Genomic DNA, 15992 nt, shown 5'->3' with positions numbered 1-15992 from the left:
TAATGTTTATTGGTGACTGAATACATCGATGCTTTTATCATGATTGTGATATGAAGCAGGTCAGGATTGCTAAGAGACAGCTATCAGCTCCACAAGCGACGCGAGTCCCGCGGATATAGATGGGTTTCCATTTCTCGAATTACCCATTATCCTCTGCGGCGCGCCGCCATGTTGTGTGTCAAAGCTTTCAGTAAGCCACTGGGAGACACGGCTCATTCACTGTGCTGCATTAATAGAAAGCCAGTTAATATAAAGTATTTTTGACTCTTTTGTGTTGAGATAACGATGACAAATTAAGAAGAAGAAAGTCTCTGGAAGCATACAATTATTTTGTTAGAATGTCCGAGTTAAAATTTTATGTGGTCGCATTTGTGCGAGTGCATGGTCATACACTACTCAGTTAAATTCACGCATGAATTCTCCTGCATTGAACTTGTTTTAGCGCCCGCCAAAGTGAATTTTTGTCCCGCCAAAGTCTTATTTGATCGGTGAGTAATGTAGATGAACTGGGTGCATGTTTAACTGAAAGAACGAGCAGATAGAGAGAGAGCCGGTCGCGCGCGCGCACTCTCTCTCTCTCTCTTCGGAGCCAGGCGAACATGTAAACAAGACTTCACCGTCTCCAAACTAAGCGCTGTCTTGCTCTCTCTCCCTCGTGGAAATGTTAGTCTGGAGCCCTGCATTGACGGTTCACATCGCTGTAGCCAGGCGGCTGATATCTGCACAGCCCTTATTATATGGTACATTTAGACTCAGTGTCAAGACAACACCATCTGGGTAAAACAACAACAACAACACAACGCTCCGAGCTAATTTAGTGTAACTTAGGAGAGAGATGGAGAGCAGAGGCACGGAGCGATGTGCTCGACCAGCTGATGTGGCCACAGAGAAAGTGATGAAGGTGGACAATCGTCAGAGTGTGCTTCTGCCCAGCCAACACCTCTCAAGGGCTGTGTCGATAGTAGCCGCCTGGGTACAGCGATTTGACAGCCGATTATAGCTAGCTAGCGCATTTAGCTAGCCCATCTTGGAAATGATTAGATAAAGTGTCACATCTCCAGAGCACAAAACCTCTAAATGTTCACAGGAGCAGCACTGAACATTAACTCAAGCCAAACGGAGAATAATCGTATGATTTTTATGTTCAGAATAATGCCGATTCAGGGTATTATCATGCTCCGTAACACAAACGCTTGACCCACTTGACACACAAGATGGCGCCGTAAGGAGTTGCGGGAGAAATGTGACGTCATCGGAAACCTATCTATAAAAGGAATATGGACATTTCATTCTACCGAACTACATGCAAGAGCGGAATTACAACTCACAGGTCAGTTTATTAGACAAATTAAACTTGTGAGGTAACGCAGCGCTGTTTCACTTGGTCTAACATTACACTATCACACTAAACTGCATTTGAATGTGTTGAAATGTATGTGTTAGTCTGTCTGTATGAGACTAGCAGTAAACTAGATCAACATTAGAATAACATACCGATCATATTCTGACATTTTATCATTGTTGAACTATATAACATCGATTAGTTTTATGTAAATGTGCTCACCTGTTTAATAAAGTACATGTAGGAGCGGTCGAAGTCTCGGACGTGGAGCTCTCGTTTGTATACTGTCTATGGGAGCTCTCGGCATCTCGAAAACGCCGCGCTGATATTGATTCTCGTTTTAGTTCTCCTTTTTTATCCAAAGTCTGCTTGCCATGGTCCATAATGTTTGAACGAAACAACAACAGCGTGCAAATAGACATTGCGAATTACAGTGGTCCACGTCTGTCGTCTTGGTTACTATCAGAGGGCTCTGGTTCATAACTCTGGTTACCATGGCAGCACGAGCGGAAACCAGGGACAACGCGGATATGACGCCATTGACTGCGACAAAACGGAAATAAAGAAACGTCCCGTGTCTTCGAATTAAATTAAAATTTCTCCTGGTTTGAAAGTTGTTGGAAACAGTCGGGATAATGTAAGTACACAACTAAAAAAAATATATAACATAGATATAGTGATTTTTGCTATTTTTAAAGCAAAAAAGTTACATATTGTGCCTTTAACGTAATGATATAGCTATTTTTTTATACATGCCCATCATCACTGATTTTTTTCTCCTAATATATAAAAAAAAAGTTTGCTTAATATTCACCTGACATTTAGTCAGTCTGTCTAATTTTGAACAGATTTAAGACAAAAAATCTCATTGTTTCAGAATTCAATGTCACTTCTCTCTGTGTCGTCCCTACCGTCTGTGAGACACCTAGTGTCAGAAGAGACTCGAACTGGGTTTTAGAATTGAAGGTTAAGACTATACTTTCAGGGATCATTTCTATAGTTTTTAACTTGGAAGTGCATTTCAAAAGTGACGAGTCTCCCAACCCACGATGAAGAGCTTTGATACTCTTTTCTGAGCGTGAATCGGGTGTAGAGTAATGATTTACTTCATAAGCTCTGCATCATTGATGAACGTTCCTTGCTGTATTATACAGTAAGGAGGAAAGGGGTATGAGCAGAGTGGTTATTTTAAGATGGTTAAAAATAGAAAAAAAATCTCCTTACGGTTTCAAATTTCTATAGAAAAAAAAATTATGTTATGAGGGTAGAATGATTTGTCTTGTACTGTATTAATTGACAAACTTTCCGAGTAGAAAACTATAGTTAGTATGCTGTTCATACTACTGTATGCTGTTAGTTAGATTAAATATATAATCTGAAGCATTAACATAATGATACAGCTATTTTTTACATACATGACTATCGTCACTGATTTTTTTTTCTCTTAATATAAAAAAAAGTTTGCTTAATATTCACCTGACATTTAATCAATCTGTCTAATTTTGATCAGATTTAAGACTAAAAATCCCAATGTTTCAAAATTCAATGTCACTTAGCTCTCTGTGTCGTCCCTACCGTCTGTGAGACACCTAGTGACAGAACAGAGACGAGCTGGGTTTTGCAATTAAAGGTTAAGATTATACTTTCAGGGATCATTTCTATAGTTTTTAACTTGGAAGTGCATTTCTAAAGTGACGAGTCTCCCAACCCACGATGAAGAGCTTTGATACTCTTTTCTGAGCGTGAATCGGGTGTAGAGTAATGATTTACTTCATAAGCTCTGCATCATTGATGAACGTTCCTTGCTGTACTAAACGGTGAGGAGGAAAGGGGTATGATCAGAGTGGTTTATATTGTGTTATAATAATAGATTCAGCATTTAATATAAAAAGGTAATTTTTAAAAAAACTTCAATTGGAAAGGACAGATATTTTTAAATAATGATTAAGTAGTGTTGAAAGCAGTAGTTAGTCTGCTGTAATTAAAATGTGTTATTGGTTTTAAACATTGACATTTTGAGACAATGAGACAATTCTTTTTTTATTTGTACGAGTTTTAATTTAGCTTTATTTTGTCGTTTTTCATGATGACGTTCATATATCTGTGCTTATGGTTTTAACTTTCTGTGCGGAAAGTAAAGTTATTGCAGTTGGTTAGATTACAAATAATCTGCAGCAATGGCATTTTATTGTTTTATTTTAACAGGAAACTGTTTTCTCAATATGCACATGGTTTTAATAAATATGCATATTTTATAAAGATTAAAGACTAAAAATACAAATGCACTCAAAAGTTTAACTTTTGAAATAAAAAAAAATAGCAACGATAATATCAACACAGTAAAATTTCAATTCTGTTTTATTTAACCAGTTCTGTTAAAATATTTTGACCTTGTAAAGCCTGACATTTTTTTTTTTTTTTTTTTTTTTAAATGCATATGTGTTTTATGTTTTGTATCATATTTGATACATCAGACTTTTAGGGCCTTATAGTGTGATATAGTGGGAATATGGAGCTCACACTCCACAGGGAAAAAATATATATATGCAATTTTTGTTCAAAGATGAAATTCTGATAGCTTGTAAATCAATGAGATCGATGACAACAGTATAGCAGGCTAGCAGTATAGCAAATATCAGTTGTCACTCTGTATCTCCCAATAATATGTGTCAGTTTTATGATCAAAACTCTGCAGTTTTAATTGTGAGGGGCTAAACATATAATCCACTGCCATAATGATGATTGAAAGATAAAGTGTTCCTTAAAGGCATGTTGTATCATTTGATACATTTTAACATGATTAGTATGAGCTATCAATTAGAGGGCAGAAAACATGTAGAAGATGTGCAAAACAGGTGGTCAAATTTTGATCATCGTTTCGTCCCTAAAGTGGCTAAGGGCATGAGGGCATAAATTATCAACATAATGTAAATAATGATAATTATAGATGTCTTAAAAAATCATGTATTCAATATGACAATAGGTTTTATATTTAAAATATAAATATTTTAAATATTTATTATATATTTTTTTATAGAGGTCAAACGCAGCACGTTTGAGCTTCCGCAAGAACCAATGAGGTTCATTCTCGTGTTACGCAGCACGTTTGAGCTTCAGCAAGAACCAATGAGGTTCATTCTCGTGTTACGCAGCACGTTTGAGCTTCAGCAAGAACCAATGAGGTTCATTCTCGTGTTACGCAGCACGTTTGAGCTTCAGCAAGAACCAATGAGGTTCATTCTCGTGTTACGCAGCACGTTTGAGCTTCCGCAAGAACCAATGAGATTCATTTTCGTGTTACGCAGCACGTTTGAGCTTCAGCAATAACCAGTGAGGATCATTCTCGTGTTACGTAGCACGTTTGAGCTTCCGCAAGAACCAATGAGGTTCATTCTCGTGTTACGCAGCACGTTTGAGCTTCAGCAAGAACCAATGAGGTTCATTCTCGTGTTACGCAGCACGTTTGAGCTTCAGCAATAACCAATGAGGTTCATTCTCGTGTTACGTAGCACGTTTGAGCTTCCGCAAGAACCAATGAGGTTCATTCTCGTGTTACGTAGCACGTTTGAGCTTCCGCAAGAACCAATGAGGTTCATTCTCGTGTTACGCAGCACGTTTGAGCTTCCGCAAGAACCAGTGAGGTTCATTCTCGTGTTACGCAGCACGTTTGAGCTTCCGCAAGAACCAGTGAGGTTCATTCTCGTGTTACTCAGCACGTTTGAGCTTCAGCAATAACCAATGAGGATCATTCTCGTGTTACGCAGCACGTTTGAGCTTCCGCAAGAACCAATGAGGTTCATTCTTGTGTTACGCAGCACGTTTGAGCTTCCGCAAGAACCAATGAGGATCATTCTCGTGTTACGCAGCACGTTTGAGCTTCCGCAAGAACCAATGAGGTTCATTCTCGTGTTACGCAGCACGTTTGAGCTTCCGCAAGAACCAATGAGGTTCATTCTCGTGTTACGCAGCACGTTTGAGCTTCCGCAAGAACCAATGAGGTTTATTCTCGTGTTACGCAGCACGTTTGAGCTTCCCCAAGAACCAATGAGGTTCATTCTCGTGTTACGCAGCACGTTTGAGCTTCAGCAAGAACCAATGAGGTTCATTTTCGTGTTACGCAGCACGTTTGAGCTTCAGCAATAACCAATGAGGATCATTCTCGTGTCACGCAGCACGTTTGAGCTTCCGCAAGAACCAATGAGGTTCATTCTCGTGTCACGCAGCACGTTTGAGCTTCAGCAATAACCAATGAGGTTCATTCTCGTGTTACGCAGCACGTTTGAGCTTCAGCAAGAACCAATGAGGTTCATTCTCGTGTTACGCAGCACGTTTGAGCTTCAGCAATAACCAATGAGGTTCATTCTCGTGTTACGCAGCACGTTTGAGCTTCCGCAAGAACCAATGAGGTTCATTCTCGTGTTACGCAGCACGTTTGAGCTTCAGCAAGAACAAATGAGGTTTATTCTTGCGCTAGACGTCTAGCAAGCTCAGTTGGGTTCCTGTTTGTTCGCTGATCAATGTTAAATCCTAAATTAAATCTGTTTATCATATAGTGTCTCCCTATAGCGATAAGAAAAGTGACATCTGAATTCTATAACAATGGGATTTTTAGTCTTAAATCTGTTAAAATTACACTCACCATGCTCATATATATAAGAAAATAACCACAACAATGTCAATGCTTCAAATTACGTGTTTAATCAAACCAATAACACATTTTAATTACAGCACACTAACTACTGCTTTCAACACTACTACAAATTCTTAATCATTATTTAAAAATATCTGTCCTTCCCAGTTAAACTTTCTTTAAAAACTCCCTTAATATATTAAACGCTGCATCTATTATAATAATATAATATATACCACTCTGATCATACCCCTTTCCTCCTTACCATAAATTACAGCAAGGAATGTTCATCAATGATGCAGAGCTTATGAAGTAAATCATTACGTTAATGCTTCAGATTATATGTTTAATCTAATTAACAGCATACAGTTTTATGTACAGCATACTAACTACAGTTTTTTACTCGGAAAGTTAGTCAATTATTAGGCTATAGTACAAGATGAATCAGTCGACTCTCATAACAGTTTTTTTTTTGTTGAAATACCTCAATCTGTAATGATAACTTTTTCTAATTTTAACAACTTCAAAAAACAACCACTCTGATCATACCCCTTTCCTCCTTACCATATAATACAGAAAGGAACGTTCATCAATGATGCAGAGTTTATGAAGTAAATCATTACTCTACACCCGATTCACACTCAGAAAAGAGTATCAAAGCTCTTCATCGTGGGTTGGGAGACTCGTCACTTTAGAAATGCACTTCCTAGTTAAAAACTATAGAAATGATCCCTGAAAGTATAGTCTTAACCTTCAATTCTAAAACCCAGTTCGAGTCTCTTCTGACACTAGGTGTCTCACAGACGGTAGGGACGACACAGAGAGAAATGACATTGAATTCTGAAACATTGGGATTTTTAGTCTTAAATCTGATCAAAATTAGACAGATTGATTAAATGTCAGGTGAATATTAAGCAAACTTTTTTTTGTATTAAGAGGAAAAAAAAAATCAGTGATGATAGTCATGTATGTAAAAAATAGCTATATCATTATGTTAATGCTTCAGATTATATATTTAATCTAATTAACAGCATACAGTAGTATGAACAGCATACTAACTATAGTTTTCTACTCGGAAAGTTTGTCAATTAATACAGTAAAAGACAAATCATCCTACCCTCATAACATAATTGTTTTTCTATAAATATTCGAATTCGTAAGGAGATTTTTTTTTCTATTTATAACCGTCTTAAAATAACCACTCTGATCATACCCCTTTCCTCCTTACTGTATGATACAGTAAGGAACGTTCATCAATGATGCAGAGCTTATGAAGTAAATCATTACTCTACACCCGATTCACGCTCAGAAAAAAGTATCAAAGCTCTTCATCGTGGGTTGGGAGACTCGTCACTTTAGAAATGCACTTCCAAGTTAAAAACTATAGAAATGATCCCTGAAAGTATAGTCTTAACCTGAAATTGCAAAACCCAGCTCGAGTCTCTTCTGTCACTAGGTGTCTCACAGACGGTAGGGACTCATCGCGAGGAAAAAAGTGACTTAAAAAACAATAACACCTTCATAATCTTAAATGCGCCAAAGACTTGTAGCTAAGATAACGCACTTGTTGATTAATGTCGCTTATAGTAAACGCAATTTTGCTAATCCAGTGATTAACGTTAGTTAAAGCGCTCGATACACTTAGCATGGTAACTTGTAAGAATGATTTCCCGACTGTTAGGGGCATGTCGTTGTATTGCTGTTCTCCTGTGTTGTGTAAAATAGTGATATAACGTTACAGTTATTCTATTGCGTAAAAAACTAATAATTCTCAGCAACATAATATGCTTTTAGACCCGTGTCTCTTTAAACTCCTCCCTGATGTGAGTGATGACGCGAGCAGCGCTAAACAGCTGACGTCACGCTCACACGGGTTGTTTTCTTGCGAGCCCGTGTACTTCTTAATCTCTAATACTGTTATTAAAACGAACAGGTCTTTTAGCGGCTATTTCATTGTTTCATTTAGGTTCCATATTCACTCATTTTAAACGGGTGTTAGGTCGCTAACATTAGTAAACAGTAGATAGGTTCGCAGCTAATGCTAATGGTGGCGTTGGGTATTTCTTGAATTTCTGTTTCATTTCGTCAGGCCTCTTAAAACTGACACCGCCGAGAGATTCAAGCGTTAGTTTGCGTTTTGGCAGTCGAGGATGAACTGGATTTTCCCTCTGTCCAAGGGCTCTGGATCGATCCCTCCTCTGAACAGTTTACAGAAACAAAGACAGAGACAGATCGAGTCTCTCAAAGCTGCTCACTCCAAGTAAGTCTCGCTCAATGGCTGTGTCCCAAACCTAGAGAGCTGAATACCTGGACAGCGTTTAGGTATTAAGACAGCAGGAGGAAGCTCGCTAGGATTTGAGTCAGCCAAAATGTCCTAACTTATACATCTAATGATTTCAGTATTTATAGCACGTGCTCGCTGGTCGGCTCGATGACATGAATCAGCCGGAATACCCTATGTATGTTGTTGTTGTGTTTTTGTGTGTGCGCGCGCGCGCGCGTTCTGGATGTGCCGTACATGTTTCAGATTAAAGTATTAGCTCTTCATTGTTTACTCCAGATCCCTTCTTACTCAACAAGACAGGTTCGTAAATTAGTGGCACGGTACACCCTGTATTGTTTCTTAACAGACTGATAGAGCCATTTTGTTCCTGAGAGGGTTTGACTTCCTTAGTTCTGACGAAGTGACATTTATTAGTTATTCAGGCCACAAGATCTGGGCCATTACGCAATGGCGAGATCATCAAAATTCATCTGAACAATCGATCTTTCAGTTTCGTAGAATGTAACTAATATGAAGCAGCCAGTCTTGATAAGTGAATTGTCAATTCTGCGCCAAGATACCAAGCGATTCGCACAATATTATTGATAGTTCCCAAACATGTTTCCCGGACTCCTCCATTGGTCTGCAAAAAAGATAACCCCGCCCCCAAATGACGTGATTGGCTGAGATTTACTAACAGGTGGAGGCCTGTTTTTGAGGGTATTTGTATGTGCAGTATTAAAATGGACAGTGCTTATTTTTTATGGAATATAGCAGTATTAATGATTGAACATCATCATCATTATTAGTATTTTTTAAATTAATGTTAACAAACGTGATCTTTGATCAAAATATCTTGCCGTCCCTCTTGCATTGACATCTCTTTTGATGCCTTTACCTGTCACTCACATGAAATCACAGGAATGCAATAGCAGATCACAGCAATAGCAAACCACAACGATCCAAACAATTCAACAAACTCAAGTCACAGCCTGCACACAACACAAGCCGTTTCGCTCGGATATATGTCACATATTCAGTCATATTGATCTGCCTTCATTGACACCATTATATGAGAACTGAACTGAATGGAGCTGGACAGTGACATGACTGTTTTCTCCAGAGCGGCTGTATAGATAAATGAACTAAATTAACAACTTTTTTTACAACAAAAATGAACCATCACTGAATTTACTTAAGCTGGACTATGACTCTGTTTTCTTCTAGATCTGCTGTACAGCCTAAACAGCCTTTGTTGCATTATTTATATTTACCTATTATCACTGTGAAGCTGCTTTGATACAATCTGTATTGTAAAAAGCGCTATATAAATAAAGGTGACTTGACTTGACAATAGGGAAGAAAATACTATCACATTGTCTGTTTCATGCTGACTTTATAAAACAAAAAATGGCCAAAAACATGTCTACTTATTTGTCTGACTTAATTCTGATGTCTCCATAGTCTTGCAGAAATTCAGAAGGATGTAGAGTACAGACTTCCTTTTACTATCAACACTTCAACTATTACTGTCAATATGTAAGTATAAACATGTATTTGGTTTTATTTATTTGCATTTACACATGGTTTTGAGTGTGGTTTCATATAAATTGACAATTGCTGTCATCCACAGCTTACTCCCACCACAGTTCCCTCAGGAGAAACCAGTGGTCAGTGTGTTTCCACCAGTAGGTCATCATTTAGTAGACGGTAATAATGGAACAATGGTTACCAGCCCACTCATAACTAACGTAAGTTATTTGTCATTTTATATGACTTGTGTGAAATCAGTCCTTCTGCACTGCATGTAAATGTTCTGATTTTCTACTCGGATTTCTTTTAGGTAAACATGAAATCAGTACTTATATAGCCTATGTTTACTTTCATTAATAAACATTCCTGGTCTTATGATTTGTCAGTGCACATTATTAAATTATTCAAATTGTCCAAACATTAATGCCATTTTTCACAATCCAATCAATACCTTTTGGATAAACTTCTCAAGTCAAATGCCTTTTTGTGTTCATTTTAAACTGCATAGCTATCTAAGTATGTATCATGCAACAGTAATGAAATTCTCTTTTTCTTTTCCCTTTTCACTAGTTTGGAATGCATTCAGATTTAGGGAAAGTTATTCAGAGTTTGCTAGATGAGTTCTGGAAAAGTCCTCCTGCCTTGATGTCAGATCCCAACTTTCCTTAGTGAGTTTGTTTTAATTTTTTTTACCATGTTACTACAAGTTAAATCATGTCTAATGCGGAAGATCTCTAATTTGTGCGTTTGTTGTTCTCTTTGTCTTGTGGCTCAGTATGTACAAACCATCTGGGATGCCTCCTTACCCAACTCAGAGCTTCCATTTTGTTCCTGCCTTCCAACCACAGGATGGTCAGCGGCCTATTGGCCCTGCCCCTGTGCCACATGCAGGGGCGGAGCCTCAACAAGCCCCTCCCCGACCAGCAGCACCAGCTTATGGACTCATCACAGACCTCCCTCTTCCTGTACCAACTGCTGATTCACAGGTACCTAACGGGCATTCAGTCCAAAATCAGCCAGTTGTGGCGCTTTTCCACTACACAGTACCAGCTCGGCTCGGCTCGACTCGACTCGACTCGGCTTTGTTTGGTTTTCCACTGTGTAAAAGTTGTACCTGTACCTGCTTCCAGGTACTTTTTTTCGTACCACCTCCGGCGAGGTTCTAAGCGGGCTGAGGCGAGCTGAGGCGATACTAAAATGTGACGTGAAATCACGGCAGACTGCTGATTGGTCAGAGAGAATCGTCACTATTCACTGCGTCATCATTGCACGCGCCAGACGCAGTATCCTGAATAAAAAACAGCAAAAACAAAAACAAAAACATCCAAAAACAGCATACACTCGATTTCCTCCATTGTCCTGTGTGTGTGGGTAGCGGGTGTGTCTCGCGCGTCTCGCGTAAAAGATTAAGTCACGGCAGTTTCCTGCGGCGTCGCTATGACGACCAGGTACTATTGTGGAGGTACTATCTGCAATGGAAAACGGAGCGAAAAGCGAGCCGAGCCGAGCCGAGCCGAGCTGAGTCGAGGCGAGGCGAGTCGAGTCGAGCTGGTACTGGTAATGGAAAAGCGCCATTGGTTTACTACTATTACATTCACTGTGTTTTGCACAACTACATCTAAATACACTTGCTCACATTGTGTGTGACGCTGAGTACTTGTGTTATGAACAATGAAAAAGACAACTTGCAATTTAAATAAAAATTCAAACCACATACATTTGTTGCTTGAATTAATTGTATAGAAATCATATTTTAAGTTAATTTAGGATGTTCAGACCACAATATTATGATTTGGGATGTTGTGAACAAATAAAATAGAAACTAGAGGTGTATCTAACTTAGAGGACATATTTCTGAGCCAATTTCCACCATGACATATAAAGTTGAAATTCTGAGATAAAAGACAGTCGGAAATATGAGATAAGATAAAATGTCAGAATAATTACTTTTTATCTTATCTATTATGATTTTTATATTATGTCGTAGTGTTTAATCATTTTTTTTTATCTCATAATTAAATTATGACAATGTTAATTACCCATATTAACAGGTTACAGTATCCGCACTGTTTGTATAAGCAGTGTAGTGCTGTGTAGCATAATTTTGCAAAAGATTGTAGATCATAATTGACATGAAAATTCGAAATTATGAGATAATACGTTGAAATCATGACACACCATGTCATAGTAAGTTTGAGATAAAATGTTGAAATTTTGACATACTAAGTCTGATGTAATTTTTTTTTAATTCAGATAAAATGTAAATTTTGACTTTTGTCAATTTAAATTTTTTTACTTATAATTATGACTTGTCATTTTTTATTTATTTTATCATATAATTGACTTAAAAAGTCGAAATCCATTTATTTATTTTTTAATTGAGATAAGATGCCAATTTTGACTTGTGTGCATTTTCATTTTTTTATCTTATAATTATGACTTGGCCATTTTTTATTTTGTATCATATAATTGACTTAAAAAGTCGGAAATTTAAAAAAATCTAAATTATGAGATAAGTCGAATTTATGACATTAAAAGGTAAAATTATGAGAAAGAAAACTAAGACATAAAATGTGCTTCCATAACTCATAGCACACTGAATTGTAACACTCAAAATGCACTATATCTTATTAATCAGCACAGTCTTTTGCAACATAGGCTTTTATGAAGCAACATTCAATAATGGAGGGCATTACTCGCCACTTTCTGTGTGGTGTGAAACAGGAATACACATAATTCAATTCACAATAACCTGTAAATTCTCACTCTTGTTGTTCTTCCATTGTAGTCAGGTCTGAATGGACACATATACAAGATGCCTGAAATCCCAGATACATTTCCAGAACTATCTGAGATGAGGTATGAAACTTCAGGACATTTGTTTTGTCTTGCATTTGTTTGTTCTGAGGATGAAGTTTACTGTACTAAAACATACACCAATTACTTTTGTCTATTCTTAAAACTACATATGAACATGACATTACTCACATTCTGTCGTCTTGTGTTTGTAATCCAGTGTTTCTCAACTGAAGGACATGAACGATGAAGATGACGTGCTGTTGGAGTTCTTCATGTGTCTGCCTCAGCTCAAACAAGTAACCTCTGACAAAGAGGAGCTGGTCAACAGCATTGTAGAGATGGCCAGTGAGTTTCCTGAGGGCACTGCCAATTACAAACCTCTACATCAATTTTAGACTAAAGTGGAATCAGTGGGATTTTACACAGATAACTTGAATCACCAAACTAGCCCTTAAAACTATAAACTCACACCTGTCACACATTTCATGTAGATCAGATCAGATCAGTGTTTTTGGTTCAGTTTTGCAAATAACAGAAGGAATATATTTTACTTTCAGAGAAAAACCTACAGCTTGAGCCTCAACTGGAGAGCAAGAGACAAGAGATGCTGTGTAAAGTACGTACTTTAACAAATGCTGTCACAAATACTTGGGTCCAAAAGTCTGATTTAATTTTTCAGTTAAATTTTTTCTTTTTTTTATTGTCAATGTTGATAATGTTATGGTATGAAAAGAGAAAAAAATGCAAAGTATAAGCATTCATTTCACAAGCTGTCTCAGACTTCTGGAGCTCAATGTACATCTACATCAAATCTTGTCACTGTCTTTCCTTTTCTGATGCTAACGATTATCTGGTGTGTTTTTGTTTTGTTTTTTGTGTAGTATGAACAGTTAACCCAGATGAAGTCGGTATTTGAAACCAAAATGCAAAGACAACATGAGCTCAGTGAGGTAAAACACACATGCAAAGATGGAAAAAATACTATTTTGCATTTATCATTTTGACACCTGATGTCATGTCCGTTGGACAAGGAGCTGGAAAATATAATATTCCAGTCTTCATGTGGTCTAATATTCAAAATATCAAACCTCAGGATTTTGCATACATGTGTTGTGTTTGTGGTTTTTCTGCCTCCATTTTGTGTTTTGCTTTCTCTTTTTTTTTATTTTGTATTTTGTATATATATATATACATATAAAAAAAAAAGTTGAAAATATATATTCACACACACACACAAATACACACCCGTTTTTGAAAGAAATGTCTTTTGCTCTCCAAGGCTGTATCATAAATACAGTAAAAACAGTAATATTTTGCAATACTATTACAATTTAAAATACCTATTTTTCTATTTTAATATACTTTAATATTATTCATGTGATGCCAAAGTTGATTTAGTGCTTATTTATTTAGATTTTTAATGGTTCTTCTGATTCTTCTTCTGAATCTTATTATTATCAATGTTGGAAACGATTTTTGCTGCTTTTAGATTTTTTTTTGCTGAAACCGTGATACATTTTTGTCAGGATTTTTTAATGAATAGAAAGTTCAATAGAATAGCATTTATTTGAAATAAAAATATTTTGTAACATTATAAATGTCTTCACTGTCACTTTGATCAATGTAATGTGTTATTTTTTTTTAAAATCATACTTACCCCCAAACTTTTGAATGGTACTCTATCACAGTTTCCTCAAAAATATTAAACAACACAGCTGTATTCAGCGCTGACAATAATAATAATGTAGACAAAAGTTGTCTCTTGAGCACCAAATCAGCATATTCTAATGATTTCTGAAGGCTCATGTGTCACTGAAGACTTGAGTAATGATGCTGAAAATTCAGCAGGGGTTTTTTTTATAGAAATGTTCATTTTCATATTCCTCCGCCAGAGCTGCAGTCTGAGCGCGCTGCAGGCCAGATTAAAGGTAGCGGCCCATCAGGCTGAAGAGGAGTCTGAGGAGACCGCGGAAAACTTTCTGGAAGGAAAGACCGAGATTGACGACTTCTTAGGCAACTTCATGGAAAAGAGAACGGTATTAAAGCAATATTCAGTATGAAACAACAAACAAATGTTTATAATATATATAATATAAACATTTGTTGTTTGTTTCATGCGTCTTCTATGCACCTCCAGTAGAAAGCTATAGGGAAATTGTACAGCACCACACAACAATTACATACAATTAATCATGCTGTTTTGATGAGCATAACTTTATACAACATTTCACGAGACTAGTGTGATGTTCACGAGACCTTTTGTTCTGCTCCAACTTCCTGTTACAAAAGGAAGTCAACACAGGAACACTTGTCAAGCCATTGCATTGCATCTTATCATAAGGTCTGATATGAAAACTTGTGTAAGATGATAATGATGTAACCTTCTGTTTCAGCTTTGCCATTGCAGAAGAGCCAAAGAGGAAAAGCTTCAGCAATGCATGAACACACATGGACAATTTCCCTCAACACATTAGATTGAATGTCCCAGTGCTCTTTCTATGGAGGAAGGTACGTTTCTCAGCAGATTGATTCACTTGTGGTGAGAACGTGTTCAACACTCAAGTTTATTAAAAACGTTCCATTCTATTCTTTATCGCAGGTTTGGGATCAATCTACCAGCAGACCGGTGGGCTTGAGACAAGCAGCACATCTTGTGGTCTACAGCCTTGATTGGGCAAACTTAGATACATATGACAAAAAGAGATTTCTGCATCTTTAATGAAATCAAAATGATTTTTGCACATGATTCCAAAAGTGTTACACTCACAATGATTGAGTAGACCAGATGCGAGTACGTCTGGATGTGCCCAGTCTGGCTGTGACCCAAAGGCAATCTGTCCTTAATAGTGTTCAGAAACAGCCGGAGTTCTAAGCTTATTAGTTGAGTTGATGATGTGACAAATGGGGTTGGGCCTTGTACGCACTTGAAAATGATTTTCAACAATGTTAATGCTGCCGTAAACGTACGACAAAAACTTACTGTATTTAATAATGTTGATAAAAAAAGCCTTTATTATAATTAGACATTGTGTTATATGTTTATTTAATTTGATAGGTAAATAAAACATTTAGAATAATCTCTGTTATGGCTTAAGTGTGGTTTTGCATCTTCAGTAACTTTAATGAAATTATACACTGGAGGTATATGCACAATACATCGGTTGTGAGGTTTATTAAATTCATAGATATTGGAAATTGAATTGGGCTTATTTCTCCTACTTTTAAATTGAGATTGTTTGCCTTAGGGCTCACTTAAAAACATCTTTAAAGGGATACTCCACTTTAAAATGAAAATTCTGTCATCATATACTCACCCTCATGTTGTTTCAATCCTTTATGAATTTCTTTCTTCTGCTGAACAGAAAGGAATATATTTAGAAGAATATCAGTAACCAGACAGTTTCTGGTCCCATTGACTTCCATAG

At 37.0% G+C, this 15992-nt stretch overlaps 1 protein-coding gene across 1 annotated transcript; it reads left to right on the top strand.

Moving 5' to 3' along the window:
* The first annotated feature begins 7797 nt into the window (after positions 1-7797).
* On the top strand, positions 7798-15644 carry vps37a (VPS37A subunit of ESCRT-I). Its single transcript, XM_084101210.1, has 12 exons — positions 7798-8232; positions 9700-9774; positions 9869-9986; positions 10339-10436; positions 10544-10754; positions 12557-12627; positions 12785-12912; positions 13125-13183; positions 13449-13517; positions 14460-14603; positions 14961-15075; positions 15167-15644. The coding sequence occupies exons 1-11, from the start codon at positions 8123-8125 to the stop codon at positions 15039-15041; spliced, it is 1164 nt and encodes a 387-aa protein (XP_083957336.1). The 5' UTR covers positions 7798-8122; the 3' UTR covers positions 15042-15075; positions 15167-15644.
* The last annotated feature ends 348 nt before the right edge of the window (positions 15645-15992 follow it).

The sequence above is a fragment of the Abramis brama genome (genome assembly GCF_963993115.1).
Source record: "Abramis brama genome assembly, chromosome: 2".
Lineage (NCBI taxonomy): Eukaryota > Metazoa > Chordata > Actinopteri > Cypriniformes > Leuciscidae > Abramis > Abramis brama.
Note: the sequence above shows the minus strand (reverse complement) of the source record. Positions and strands in the feature narration are given on the sequence as shown.